Source organism: Boleophthalmus pectinirostris, unplaced genomic scaffold, assembly GCF_026225935.1.
Source record: "Boleophthalmus pectinirostris isolate CB_2022bp ecotype Guang Dong unplaced genomic scaffold, ASM2622593v1 HiC_scaffold_15, whole genome shotgun sequence".
Taxonomy (NCBI): domain Eukaryota; kingdom Metazoa; phylum Chordata; class Actinopteri; order Gobiiformes; family Gobiidae; genus Boleophthalmus; species Boleophthalmus pectinirostris.
In genome coordinates this window covers 1,425,767-1,440,004 of record NW_026571070.1, presented here as the reverse complement: position 1 = coordinate 1,440,004, position 14,238 = coordinate 1,425,767, and the positions used below count along the sequence as shown (strand labels likewise).

The following is a 14,238-nucleotide window of genomic DNA, read 5'->3' as shown; positions in this document are numbered from 1 at the left end:
GCCCTGACTGTAACCGGCGCCCTCTCCTGGGAGTTTGGCGAAGTGTCGATTCTAATAAATTAAACCTTGTTTTTTGCTTTTCGTCGCTCGTATTTACACCAGTGCTTCAGACCGTTCATTCAAAAACAACTAAACAAAGCCAAAACAATTAGGCACAAAATCAATGAATTCATAACAAAATTATTCAAAATGAGCAGAAATCTAAAAGCAAAACATGAAACTGCAACGAGTTTAAAGACGAACTAAACACCAAAATCCACTTTTCTGCCACTTAACAGTCTGGGTTTTGTTTTTGTTTTTTTTTAAGCCTCATTTTGTGTTCAGTCGTATTTATTTTGGTAATTTTAATGCAAATGAGGTCAGTCTGTGTACTACGTGACATCACACAGCACTGCGCAGCTCTGAACTGCAGTTGTGGGCAGATTTTCTGTGTTTAGTTTCACTTTAAGTCCCATTTGACCCGAGGATCAGATTTTAATCATCAAATCAGCCCAATGAAAAAAAACAAAAACATGACAGGAACAAAACAAAAAAAAAAAGTACATTTCTAGCGTTAATTTATTTTACAAAACACAAATCCTGATTCAGCGATTTAACTTCTGCACAAACGTAAACACACTTCGGGTTTGAATGGAAAGTGTTCACGAGCTGGAACTGAACGTCATAATCTCAGATGTTTTCGAACTCTGTGGATCAGAAGTTTGGAGATTTCTTTAAAAACGAAGAGAAGCTCAAACAAATGTTTCTCTCTCTTGTTTTTTCGGGATCGGCTCCACAAACTTCTCGTATTTATTTTAACGGCAAACTTTGCCTGAGGATCTGAACCCTCACGTTCACGTGAGGACGTCACGTGAACGCAACCGATTTGTACTTTTAAGATCCCAAATGTTTAATCTGATGCTCTAAAACTTTATAAAACTACACGTGAGTAAAATTAAAGTAATGATTCAAGTCCGGGTTGATCTGAAAGGTTCTGGAGTGTTCTGTCGGGTTTACATCTGAGGTTAAAGACGGGGCATTCTGCAAAACTGCTCAATTTGGAGGGTTTACAGTCACCAGTGCATGTTTGAGTAATCTAGTGATCTCTCCGTACGCCCCCCCCATGCTCCCGCACGACAATTCTCCAGAAATGTACAAAAACATGATACAAAACTGTACACGGCGACTTGAAAGTGCAGCTCGTCGCATCGTGGTGTTGTGATGGCGCTCTGAAGGGGGAGTGACTCAGCGCGGGGAGCAAACGGAGGGGAGACACTGAGCCGTTTTCAAATCAATCAAAAGGAAAGACGAATCTGTAAACGTGGCGCAGCCGCTGTTTAACCCCACAGACGTTTGGAGACACTGGGACATTTTTATTAGAAATGTTGCAAAATAAAACTTTACTTATAAAAAAAAAAAAAAAAAAAAAGAAAAACCAACAGTGAAACTTACACAGGAGAGAATTTGAACCAAAACAGTGAAGTCGATGCAGAAACATTCAAAAACTGGACGTGGTTGAAGCGCGGGAGCCTCGGTCCTCGGTGCCCGCGGCGGCGGCGGCGCCCGTTCACCGTGGCACTGGCGACAGTTCAAGAGGAGCGCTGGGGTCGGCGCCCGCGTTGCCCTCGGCGACGGGGGGGCGGAGTCACTCGTCCGAGCCCGCCGAGCGCTTCTGGTTTCGTTTCCGCGGTGATCGTCTCGGAGAAGCTTTGTCTGGAAAAACAAGACGAGAAGAAATGAAGAAAAAGACACGAGAAAGTCACAAAAGATTCAGATTTGAACAAAAGACGGAAACAACAGTGAAGTCGCCCGAATCAAATGCAAAACTGAACCAAACTGTGTCTGCGTCTGCGCGTCGTTTATGTCTCCAAAACTGAAACGGCACAAATGATTCTTTTAAAAGGTCAAACTGGAGTCAACAGCTTCAGGAAACTTCAAAATAAAATCAAACCTCACAGGAGTCGGACGTTTGTGTTTCGTTTGTGTTTTGTTTTGTAAAGTTTGGTTTGTGTGATTTTGATTTTTCAGATGTGAACAGTTTTATTTAGTTTTTTATTTATTTGTTTTGTGCTGTGGCTCTTTTTATTTGTGAGAGTTTATGATAAAAATTATTATTTTGCTAAACTCGGTTCTGAGGTTGTGGAAAAATCTGCAGAAGATTCAGTGCCTCCGTAAATACAATCAAATATATTCAGCTGAATATTGAAAAAATTAAAAGTCACACTGGGTTTTCGGTGGAGTAAAAGTCTGAACTGTGACGTGTGACGTCGTCACGGATCTGACGTCTTCTTTAAAAAGTCGACAGGGTGGAAACTTTTTCAAGTGTCTGAGAGCGAGAAAAAAATTGGCGTTTGTAATGAAAGTTACACCAAAATATCTCCAGGAGTTTCTCTCCTTTCTTTTAAAAACATCTGTAAACATTTATTTTATTTACGCTAAATTTAAAAAACAGGAAAAAATTCACTGCATGTGATGTTCGGTTTTGGTTTTTGGCCAAATGTTTAATTTTTATTTGGGCCACAAATGTTCATTTGGTGCTTCCTGGTGTTGTTATATAAAAGATAAATCATAATTTTACAAACAAACAGTCACAGCAAAAACGAAACACAAACGTCCGACTCCTGTGAGGTTTGATTTTATTTTGAAGTTTCCTGAAGCTGTTGACTCCAGTTTGACTTTTTAAAAGAATCATTTATGTCTCCAAAACTGAAACGGCACAAACGAAACACAAACGACCGACATCACTGTTGTTGTGTAGTTGTGCGTTCGATGGAGGCGACTTCACACACGTGAAAAACACCGAACAATCCCACAAACCACCAAAGTGTCAGATGCCCTCCCTCCCTCCCTGCGGCTCTGTGGCCTCAGACTTTACAAACATGTTCTGAAACGGACGAGTGTTGAGTTTAAATTCAGATTTGTCGTGTTGTTTGTGAGATTGTTCAGTTTTGTGGTGAAAGTGAAAGTGAAAGTGAAGCGGGGCTCACCTCTGCGACTCTGCACTGTGGACGCAGCAGAAGAAGAAGAAAAACAGAAGAAAAGAGTGAGAAGAACAGAGAGAGAAAGAAACGTCACCACCAGAGGGCAGCAAACACACACACACACAGACACACACACACACACACACACACACACACAGACACACACACACAACACACACAGACACACACACAAAACACAGACACAAAACAGACACACACAACACACACAGACACACACACACAACACACACAACACAGACACAAAACACACACACACAGACAAAACGCACACACACAACACACACAGACACACAGACACACACAAACACACAAAACAGACACAAAACACACAACACACACATAGAACACACACACACAAAACATACACACGAAACACAGAGACACACACAGAGACATACACACACAGACACACACACACACACACAGACACACACACACACAGAGACACACACAGACACAGGCCTCGTTGGGGGGGGGTTGTACATGTGTTAAGATGCGATTTCTCTCCACTTATTTCTCTTTTGTCGTTGATCAGTTTGTTTTATGGGTTTTGTGTTTTTGTTCATTTTTCGTTTGAGGTTTTTTTTACAGTGGTTTATAAATAAAGTTTGTGTGGTGGGACGAGTTTGGTGAATAAATCGACCGAGACACAAGAAACCAAACTGGACAAATCGGACGCACCACAAGACGCAGAGAAAAACAGCGCAGCTAAAAACTTGTTTACAGGATTTTAACACTTTATTAATAATAATAATCATAATAATATTATGATTATTATTCGTTCTGAGAGAGTTTTGATCTGGTCATAAAGTGATTCACTCAGTTTAATTCTCCAAAGACGCGGCCGAAGAGCGTGAAAATAAAATCATTAAAATGTAAAAATCTGTAGGGGAAAAAAGGATCACTGTGTCACTTTCCTGCTGCTCGTCTCCATGGAGATGTTAATGCTCTACCTGGAAATGCACACAGGCCGAAACAGTCTGTGTCTGTGTCTCCTCTCCACAGAGCCGACTCGTCTTCATGGAGACGAGAAGGTGAAGGTGGAATTATAAGACAAATGAATGTCACACTGTGGAACGTTCAAGGTAAAGCAACAACATCTCCTGATCTGGTGTAGTACAGGTGTAGTTGCTGTAGGGGGCGATGTACAGGTGTAGTACAGGTGTAGTGACTGTAGGGGGCGGTGTGGGGGTGTAGTACAGGTGTAGTCGTACTCACTGATCTGGTTGAGCGTCTCTTGGGGGATCCAGCTCAGGTCGACGTCGTTGTGAGTTGAAGTTCCCATTTCCACTTTAGGCGCCGGACGCCGACGCTGAGACACGAGGAAAAAATAGAATCATGTAACAACAACAGAGTCGGAATATCCACACAGAGCAATACACCCCCGACCCCCCAACCCCTCAGGCATGTGTCATTTATGAGTCTGTAGCGCCTCCTCCAGTCACACTCAGGTCACTCTGGTGAACATCAAAAGTCTAAACTCAGATCTGTGTCCAGATCTCTGTTCTTCTTCTTCTCTTGTGATGAGGACCATCGTTAGAGAAAAGCTCTGAGCTGAAGACCTGACTCAGCTGTGACGTGTTCATGTAGAAGGTTCAAGTGTTTGTACCTTTCTGGACTCGAGCAGCTGATGCAAACCCACGACCACGAGCAGCCCGAGCCCCGACAGGAACACGTACATGAAGATCCTGCAGAAACACAGAACCACGTTCACAAACATCCACAAGCATCTAACAAACATCTAATAAATACGAGTCTCACGTCTCTCCGTCCAGTCCATCCTCCTTCTCAGTGATGGTGACGGTTTGGTTAAAGACGGCGTCCTGGAACACGTTTCCCTGAAAACATCGACACAAAACATTGAGACTAAAGTTTGTGACAAAACATCGACATTAAAACTCGTGGCAAAACATCGACACAAAAGCTCGTGACGTCGGCTGTAAAGTCCGAGCAGAGTAAAAGCGACAGACTCACGTTGGCGTCTTTGTAGTTGAGGTTGACCACCAGACCGAAAGGGCGCCCCCCCATGGGCTCGGCCGGGATGAACGAATACTCGAACGTGGCCTGACGACTCGGAGGAACCACCGTGTTCAACTGGAGCGCCGTGAAGTTCTGAATGAAGAACTGATAATCCTGAAACAGAAGAGAAGAACGGAGAGAGAAACGTGAGGAGAGAACTGATAATCCTGAAACAGACAAAACAGACGAGAAGAGAGAGAGAGAAGAGAGGAGGAGAGGAGAGAGAAAGAAAAAGAAGGAGAGAAAGAAAGAAAAAGGAGAGAGGAAAGAAGAGGAAGGAGGGAGAAAGAGACAGAGAGGAGAGAGAAAGAGGAGAAAAGAAGCGGAGGGACCACATCACTCCTGTTTTTAAATCCTTGCATTGGCTCCTTGGATATTTTAGAATCCATTTTAAAATTGTAATGATCATGTTTGAGTCTTAAATGTCCATCTGATGTAAAATTATTCTCTTCACGTTATATCTTCTGCACAGTTTGGGTTTTGGAACATCCATGACACAATAGTTCTGAAATTTTACTGATTTCTTGAACACAGTCACAAACCAGGAACTATGAAAGTCCGACTATTGCTCCTCCCCCCGCCCGTCCTGAGAAAGCACAGGCTCCGCCCTCCAAACGTGACGTAGGCGACGTGTGAGCCGCCCTTCCTCCGCCGTCTCAGGGAGGGAGGGGGAGACAGGCGTGACCCTGATAGAGGCAGGAATAAACTTTTATTCATCATGGAGATACAGCGCGTTCAGCCGCATGTGTTGGACCCGGAATCGGACAAGGACTTTGAGGAGCACGAAGCTCAAGCACCGAGTCCACATCAACTTAACATTACTGATTGGTAAAGTTTTAATAAACACCAGTCGATAAACTTATTATATCGTGTTCACTGCAGTGTACTGCAGTGAACTGTTGCTTTTGTTTAAGTGTTCATGTGGGAACTGTCAGCTGATGTGGGGTGGAGGGGGTGGAGGTGGAGCAGGTCGGGTGTGAAGCACTTTCTGCTACGTCAAACGTGTCATAGGCTGTGTCATTGTTGTAGCAGCTTCAGTTCGTTGTCACGTGGGAGGGTGGAAGAAATACTCTGCAATTTGTTAAAAAAAACACCAAATCAATCTAAAAACCACTACAGCAACAAATACAAGGCCCACACATCACTCTGAGAAGGTAGAAAGATCTGAAAAGTTGATTTTGCATCAGATGGGCCCTATTTATTTGAACTCCTCCAGCCTCATGTCCCATCCAGACGTCTGTGCTCTGCAGACCTGCTCCTCCTGCTGTCCCAAGGACCAGGCCGAGGACCAGGCCGAGGACCAGGCCGAGGACCAGGCCGAGGAGTTAGGACCTTCTCTGTGGTGGGTCCATGACTGTCAAACACTTTGTACATTAGAGCTGCACAAACACTGGAGTCACTTTAAATCCTCGCTCAAAACGCTCCTTTTTTCCAACACATTTGCCCAGAGTCATGTAGAGACACGTGGCCCCCTGCTGTTATTATTATTAGAGCCCGACCGATATATCGGTTGGCCGATATTATCGGCTGATATGGGCACCTGGAGGCATATCGGCCGATATGCTTGCTGATAGGGGCCGATATTTCACGTGGGCATGTGATACATCGTTAAAAATCTTAGACTCTCTACATTCTGTTCATTTAATCCAATTTACAGACAGATAAATGTCCTCATATGTGGCTCCGCATCAGTATTTATCTACGGAGTCATTTGTCTGTGTGTGTCCGTACTGTTCCTGAACACACCACAGAGTCGCGTCATTCACGTGTGTTTGTTTACACCGGCAGCCGTGCGCAACACTGAGATTATTTTCTTTTTACAGACAATCGGTTTGAGTCTGGATTAAAAGGACATTTATTAGTGCAGATTTGTGATGTGAGGAGGAGCCTGTGTGAGCGGTGAGTGTTGGAAATATGTCGACTCTGAAGCTAGTTTTTGTCATTTGTTATGGGTTAGCTGCTGTAGCTCAAGCACATAAACAGACTGTTTTCTATTGGTCTATTGTAAAGTGTTTACATTGGCCGTATATTTGTTACTGGACCAGCATTGATATGTAAATGAGCTGTGAATAGACGTGTGAATTATGACATTTGCGCATATAATTAATTACCGCGGCGCGCACGTATTTACAGCTAAAGGCTAATAGCGATTGTTTCTTTACTAGTTATGGGTCAGTCGCGAACGAAATGACTCTTAGAACCGACTCTTTGAAGCGAACGACGGGAGCCTGATCCTTACTGGGAGTCGTGTTTTCTCTTTCTCTCACTTTTTTTCTCTTCACGCTGCGTGCAGACTCGTGGTTTGACAGCGGCAGCGGCTAAAAACGAAACTTTGAGAAATTTGCGTGTACATAGGATAAAAAAAAGGAGCATATTTGGCTGTAGTTTAGCATAAAATAAATAAGTCCCGGTTTAGTCCTTTTTCAGTCCTGGTTCAGACCCGGTTCAGTCCTGATTCAGTCCTGCTTTAGACGTGCTTTAGTCCTGCTTGCAACAAAACAATCTGAACAGCCACTTGGGAGCCAAAAGAACCAGCAGCTTTTAGTGACTAATTATTATTATATACATATTTATTATTATTCTCCTTGATTTGTCTGTTTTACGTTTTATTTCACTGTTCAGCACTTTGATCAACTTTGGCGATTTTAAATGTACTGTACAAATAAATTTGATTTAATGTGAAATTTGAGGAGAGAAAAAGAAAGAGAGGAGAAAAAGGAGAGTGAAAGAGAAAGAAACAAAGAAAAGAGAGGAGAGGAGAAAGTAGGAGGAGGTCACCTGAGGATAACGGAACGATGCGTCTAGAGATTCCACGATGAAGTTTTCTGTCCCTTTGTTCGTGAATCCGAGCAGAAACTTCACGATGTCGTTGGCGGGAAAATCTGAAGGAAAAAAAAAAAATGTGTCAAGTAAAACAGCGGAAGAGGAGAACAAATGTGTCAGATGCCCTCCCGTCCTCCAGCACCTTCTCCTTTGACGAAGAGGATGGTGGTGTCTGCATTTGGAGAAGCCTTCATCTCTCCCACCAAAGCCTCTTCCTCCTCGTCCTCTTTATCTTCTGCCTGAAAAACAAAAACAAATCAAACGTCAGATCAGGATTCGTCCCGTCAGAGACCGACCGACCTCGGCCGCTCTTCCTCACCAGTTCCGCGTTCTCATCGTCCTCCACTTCTGCCTCGTCGTCTTCCTCGTCCGCGACCGCATCGTCCGTGACGTCATCGGCGACGTCATCGACCACGTCTTCATCCACAGCCTCGGCCTCCTCGTCCTCCGTCAGGTCCTGAGCCGACGCCAGCGGCTCTGAGGAAGCACACGGACGCACAATGTCACACAACACCATCTCCAGACACACACAGACGCACAACGTCACACAACACCACTGCCGGACGCACAACGTCACACAACACCATCTCCAGACACACACAGACGCACAACGTTACACAACACCATCTCCAGACACACACAGACGCACAACGTCACACAACACCACTGCCGGACGCACAACGTCACACAACACCACTGCCGGACGCACAACGTCACACAACACCACCGCTGGAGGCACACAGACGCACAACGTCACACAAAGCCACACAACGCCACAGCCAGACGCACAATGTCACACAGCGTCACAAAGCGCCCACCACCGAACACACACGGACGCACAATGTCACACAACACCACCGCCAGCACCGTGTTCTTTCTCTTGATATTGACACTCTGCAGTGACGTTGTACTGGGCGTGTTCTGTATGTCAAAATGATGTAGACAATAAGATCTGTGATTGGTCGTCTCTACATTTGCTCTTCACACATTTCCTGTTCTCCACTTTCATTTGTTTCAATAAACATTGAGTAATAATGTGTTTAATGCAGCTTTGTCACATTTGTTTTTGTTTTGTGTCAGAAACTAAACTTAAAACCACATGGCTCATTTACATAAACTAATGACATGATGATGATAAAAACTGCTCACTCTGCACTGATGCGGTTCAGCTTCTGTTGGACTAAATGACACGACTCATACAGGTAAAAAATATATACATATTTCTACATCTACCTATACATATATTATATATGTATATCTGCCGTGTTCTCCTCATTTTAGAGTCAAAAGGATTTTGTGGCTCTTGGTTTAGATCTTTATTTTAAAACCCCTGGACTTTAAAAACCCCTGGACTTTAAAACTTTGATTTAACTCGGGACTCAAACGTCACTCTGACGTCACGTTGTTATGATTTTTAGCTTCACTTAATCTCACTTTCATCACCAACGACGTAAATCCTCCCAAAATGCACGACACGAAAACACACGAATAAAGAATAATAAACAAGAATAAACAATAATGTGCAGTTTGAAGGCGCTCCCTGCACAAACATGAGGAGCATCTAAACACAAACAGACTCACTGTTTTAACATCAATCTGATTTGATTATGAAAAATGTAGATCTTTTTTTTATTTTCTTTATTGTGGAGAAATTGAGAATTGGATTTGGAGGCGGTACAAATGGAAATAACTGTTGTTTTGCGACAAGTTCAGACGCGGATCTTAGCTTTAGCCGCTAATGCTAATGCTAAGGACACGTCAGTGTAACGCGCCGCGGGGCTCGGGGTTTTTTTCGGGGGGTTTGGAGGTTTTTTCGGGGGTTTTTTTGGTCGGGTTTGGGGTGAGGTGTTTGGGGTGAGGTGTGGCGGGTTCACACTGTTTTCTCTGTGGTTAAAGTTCGTTTTTTTAGAGACATAAAGAGGCTCGCGCTGCGGCACGTGCCGGAGCAGCGGCCTGTCCCCGCGGCTAACGGCTAACAGCTAACAGCGCCTCCAGAGCCGCGCGGACTGAGGCTTTAGCGGCCTGAAGGACTCACCTCGCACCAGCAGCGTCGCCGGGAAAACCAGCAGCACCAGCAGCAGCAGTTTGGGCACAAACCTCCACATTTTCAGCGCGTTTCAGGAGCGTTTTGGGCGCGTTTCATTGAGCGTGCAGCAAACTCTACTTCCGCCACTGTTCAGCCGCGCATGCGCACACGCAGCCGTCTCCGGGGTTCTTCTGTGGAGTTTTGTTTTGTGGAGTTTGCGCCGTGACGCCTCCGCAGCGCCACCTGCAGGACGCAGCGCGACAGCACATCTGCGCTGTGTCCTGAATCAAACACAAATCTGGGTATTTAGAAGACGGTTTAATCAATTATTATCTACCGAGTTAGTGAGTGAGTGAGTTAGGTAGGTAGAAAGGTATATAATTTATTTTATTTAAATATTCAACCCAATACTGCTGAGTCTCACAACATTCTGTAGGTCAATGAGATTTAATAAAGACAAGGAGCTAAAATGAGTCTTGTTCAGGTACAGATTTGTGTTTGTTTTTTTGGGGTTTTTTTTAGGGTTAGAGTTAGGGTCATCTGCAATAACGACTTGCCCAAAAAGCAGAATTAAACAGAGGCACAAACAGAAAACACTCACACATTACTACTTGGTCTCATATTTATTTTGTTCTATGGTGTTTGTTTATGTGCTGCTTTGTGTTGTGTTGTCCTGTTTTTTTAATAAAGCATGTTACCCCCTGTCCCAAGACAAATTTCTCTCATGGGAGACAATAAAGGATTATTTTATCTTATCAAACATAACATGAAACCGAGAGGAGACGTGAGACAGCGAAACATTTGCTATAAAAATCTTAAAATAGAAAGATTCTGTTCAACTCAAATACCTTAAATACCTTCTCCACTTCATGCAGTCTTGTCTTTTTTCCTGTAAAGAGAAGAAGTGTGAGTGAGTGTTTGTGTTCCACAGACACAAGGATCTGTTCTTAACACATTTCACACAGACACTGCCTCTGAGCGACACACATTTCATAAAGTGTGAGATCACGTTTGGATTTGTGTCAGGAACATATAAGAAGAGCCCACAGAGACATAGCGCCACACAGTGGGCGGAGTGGGCGCTACATGCAGTTTCTGTTTAAAAGTGAAGACTGAGTCCAGGAGCATTCACATCAGAGACTGAAATCTGAACTTTAAACTCATCCAAGAATCCCGTGTTTTTCAGAAGCTCTTTGAGTCGGAGCTACAGGGTTATGAGCTTTGGTAAAGCTTCATTCTGTCTTCAGCTTTAAACCGTGTGTGCACCTGCCTCACATGTTTCAGCTGCTTCCTGTGGCCTTCCTCAGGTCACAAAAACATGAACATGTAAGACTGGACTGTTTACGCTCTTCTCATCCATCAAAGCAACTCCTGACAGACCAATGAAACTAGTCCATCCACACTCTCCGCTGTACAAAAGTGTAACGTTTGTTTTGATGCTTTTGTTGGATGAGACTGAAGTGATTTTAAAATGTCTGAAAAATGACACAGAGAACTGAGCCACAGACAGAGCTTCAGATCATCAGGAGACAAAGAAACAGGAACACCAGGTTCATAAGGCCTTAATAAGACAATAAGGTGTTCTAAAGTCTCACTCCATGAAACAGAGATATCTGAGGAGGCTTGTTCCTGCGTTTACAGCAGCTCACATGTTGCAGATAAATGACTGTGATTGGTCCTTCACAAACTTGAAGGTGATTTTCTGTGACGAGGCTCCAGATGCTTTTCAAAGAGAACGCCAGGGTTCAACTGCTCTGGTCCTGACAGAACAACACAAACAAACTGGATCTGATACTAGATCTACTCACCCAGGGACGTTTCCAACAGACGAAAAGAGTGGTGAACAAGCAAATCATGGATACAGTTGAAACAACTATAATTATCCACACATCTGAGGGTTTTCCTGCAGAAAGAAAAGAGTGTTTGAATTCTCTGTGTTTAAATGAAAACAGGAGTCACTGCTCACACTTACCTTTTATTTGTCCTTCAGTTCAGTGAGGATAATAAAGTTCTCCTGTTCAGTCTTGAGTTCACAGGAGAACAGGCCCAGCTGCTCTTTGGTCAGATTCTTCAGGATCAGACTGTTGGACTTTGTGACTCCAACAACAAACTGTCTCCAGGACTCAGTGTAGACCGACTCTGGTCCAGACCAGACTCAGAATGATCTGACTCTGGTTGAACCTCCAAATGAGACTCTTCACTGGAGCAGAGGGTTCAGTGCAGGAGATTGTCACAAAATCTAAAACATCTAAAACAACAAAACAAAAGGATCAAGTAAAAATATTAAAATAAGACAGAACTCTTTATAATTGATCCTAAACACAAACCTGTGTGATAATCAATGTGTCTGTTCCTCCTGTAGGTGGCGCTCCTCCAGCTGCCCCTGCTGTTGCTCACATTACAGCTGTATTGATGTGGAGGGCTGTGAGGCAGAGACACAGAGCTGTGCACAGACCACACTCCGCCCTCTGAGGGGGTCACCGTGGTAAGAGCTGCAGAGGAGGGAGGGCTCCAGGACACTGAGGGTTTGGGGTAGACTCCCTCAGATCTACAGAGGAGCTCCTGCCCCTGCTGCTGCAGAGACACTGGAGCTGGAGCTACAGAGAGACGCTTCACTGTCAAACCACATTTACACTCTTACATATGTTATTATCAAAATAATACTCATTATTTACCACAAACAAACACATCCACATAAGAGTCTGTGATGTTGGGGCTGCCGATGGCATTGGCTTGACACCTGTAGCTTCCTTCATCCTGAACTTTGACCCCTGAGAGTCACAGTGATGCGTTTCCTGTGGACAGTTCCTCCACAAACAGAGAGGCCCGACCTCTAATGTTCTGGTGCTGGATATGAAACTGGTTCTGACCTTTATAGTAAATATGAACTGGAGTTTGATCATGAGGTTCTTTGGTCCAGTGGATCAGAGGGTCTGGTCCAGACTCAAAGCTGCAGGGCAGAACACAGGTCTCCAGAAGAACACAGGAGACAGCAGCGTCTGAGGGAGAAGACATGAGACGCTCAGAGTCCTTCTGCAGTGAACCAGCTCAGAGACACACTCAGAAACCCCAGTGAGGCAAATGTCCTCTGCATTTGACCCTTCAGTGTCTCTGGGTCCTGGAGCAGGTTTTGGATTCACAAACAAAATACATTTGTGCAGCTCTTCGTGTCCTTCAGGTTGAATCTAAATCTGTTTCATTATTTAAAATCATAATTATTCTTCTGTGGGTTTGTGTTGGACCTTTCACTTTCATCATATTTAAAGAGAAGTGAACATGTTCAAACCAAACGAGTGTGAGTCAAAGTGTTTTCATGTCTGGGGTTAGTACCTGTGTGCACCACTAGATGGAACCAGAACATCACAGATCCACAGTGAAACCGAAAGTGTTTTTTAAGCGTGTTTTTTTTTAATCATCTGAAACACGCAGCCTTTGTCTTTTTTAACAGTTTTATCTGAAAAATAACATCATCTTTAAAAATAAATGAGTTAAACTACAATAATGTGATAAACCTGAGACTGCAGGGACCATTACAGAAGTCTTATTAATGATTCACACACAGAGAAAGAAGTGACATTTCTGTTTCATTTCCATAAATATTAAAGTAGAACAAAGTTACAAACGTTACTCCACAGTCACATGAAAACACAACACCTGTAATCTAGAGTCACGTGAACTTTAACGAGACACAAACACAAACAGACTGAACAGAGAAAACAGGACAATGACGCACAGATTTAGTTTATGTGTGGGACTTACCTTCTGAAAAACAACATGTAAATACAGACATCAGTATCAGGAGAAATAAATAAAACTGCAGCATGTTTGGTGAAGTTTCCTGCTTTTCTTCATAAAAACACTTCACACTCTGTCGTTGACTTCAGCCACACGCCCAAAAAGAAGAAAAGATCTGAAAATGTGTCTCTCCTCCACAGTCCCGCTGATGGGGGAGTTCAGGGCAGGACAAAACTACATCATCAGTGTCATGCCTGTGTTCGCCAGCAGAGGGCGCTGTCGCTGCAGTTCATAATGTAACACAGATAAATGTGTTTTTATTGGGGTTAAGGTTGTTTTTTTGTTTTTTTTTTTCCATTTGCAACATAAACATGCAACAGACATTAGACAGGACGATACAATAAGTGCAAAACAGAACAACACAACACAAATGTAAACACCACCATAGCAGACAAAGAGTGTGTGTGTATGTGTGTATGTATGTGTGTGTGTGTGTGTGTGTGACGGGATCAGGCTTTGACAAACTGGTATGGTCACACACATCAAACACTGAAACATCTACATCGGCCTCAGTTCAGTTCAGATTTAAATATTTACTGTTAGTGACTTTACACCCTGAAAATAAACATATTAGAACATACTTAGAGATACACT

General features: G+C 43.6%; 1 protein-coding gene and 1 long non-coding RNA gene across 2 annotated transcripts in view; both read right to left on the bottom strand.

Moving 5' to 3' along the window:
• ssr1 (signal sequence receptor, alpha) overlaps positions 1 to 10,042 on the bottom strand; it is a 10,807-nt gene extending 765 nt beyond the window's left edge. Inside the window, exons 1-9 of the mRNA XM_055150993.1 lie at positions 9,859 to 10,042; positions 8,143 to 8,300; positions 7,966 to 8,062; positions 7,779 to 7,882; positions 4,956 to 5,114; positions 4,743 to 4,819; positions 4,591 to 4,669; positions 4,200 to 4,293; positions 1 to 1,692 (exon numbers count right to left, since the gene is read on the bottom strand). The exon at positions 1 to 1,692 is cut by the window's left edge and continues 765 nt beyond it. Of these exons, the coding sequence (XP_055006968.1) occupies positions 1,625 to 1,692; positions 4,200 to 4,293; positions 4,591 to 4,669; positions 4,743 to 4,819; positions 4,956 to 5,114; positions 7,779 to 7,882; positions 7,966 to 8,062; positions 8,143 to 8,300; positions 9,859 to 9,928 (906 nt within the window). The 5' untranslated portion in view covers positions 9,929 to 10,042 and the 3' untranslated portion in view covers positions 1 to 1,624. The remainder of the gene's footprint in view (positions 1,693 to 4,199; positions 4,294 to 4,590; positions 4,670 to 4,742; positions 4,820 to 4,955; positions 5,115 to 7,778; positions 7,883 to 7,965; positions 8,063 to 8,142; positions 8,301 to 9,858) is intronic.
• A 1,219-nt stretch (positions 10,043 to 11,261) lies between these two features.
• Positions 11,262 to 13,789, bottom strand: LOC129408122 (uncharacterized). The gene is made up of 5 exons (XR_008631826.1): positions 13,609 to 13,789; positions 12,525 to 12,848; positions 12,177 to 12,446; positions 11,822 to 12,097; positions 11,262 to 11,752 (listed from the first exon to the last, which is right to left on the bottom strand). It is a non-coding gene; the product is annotated as an uncharacterized LOC129408122 (long non-coding RNA).
• Between the last annotated feature and the right edge of the window lie 449 nt (positions 13,790 to 14,238).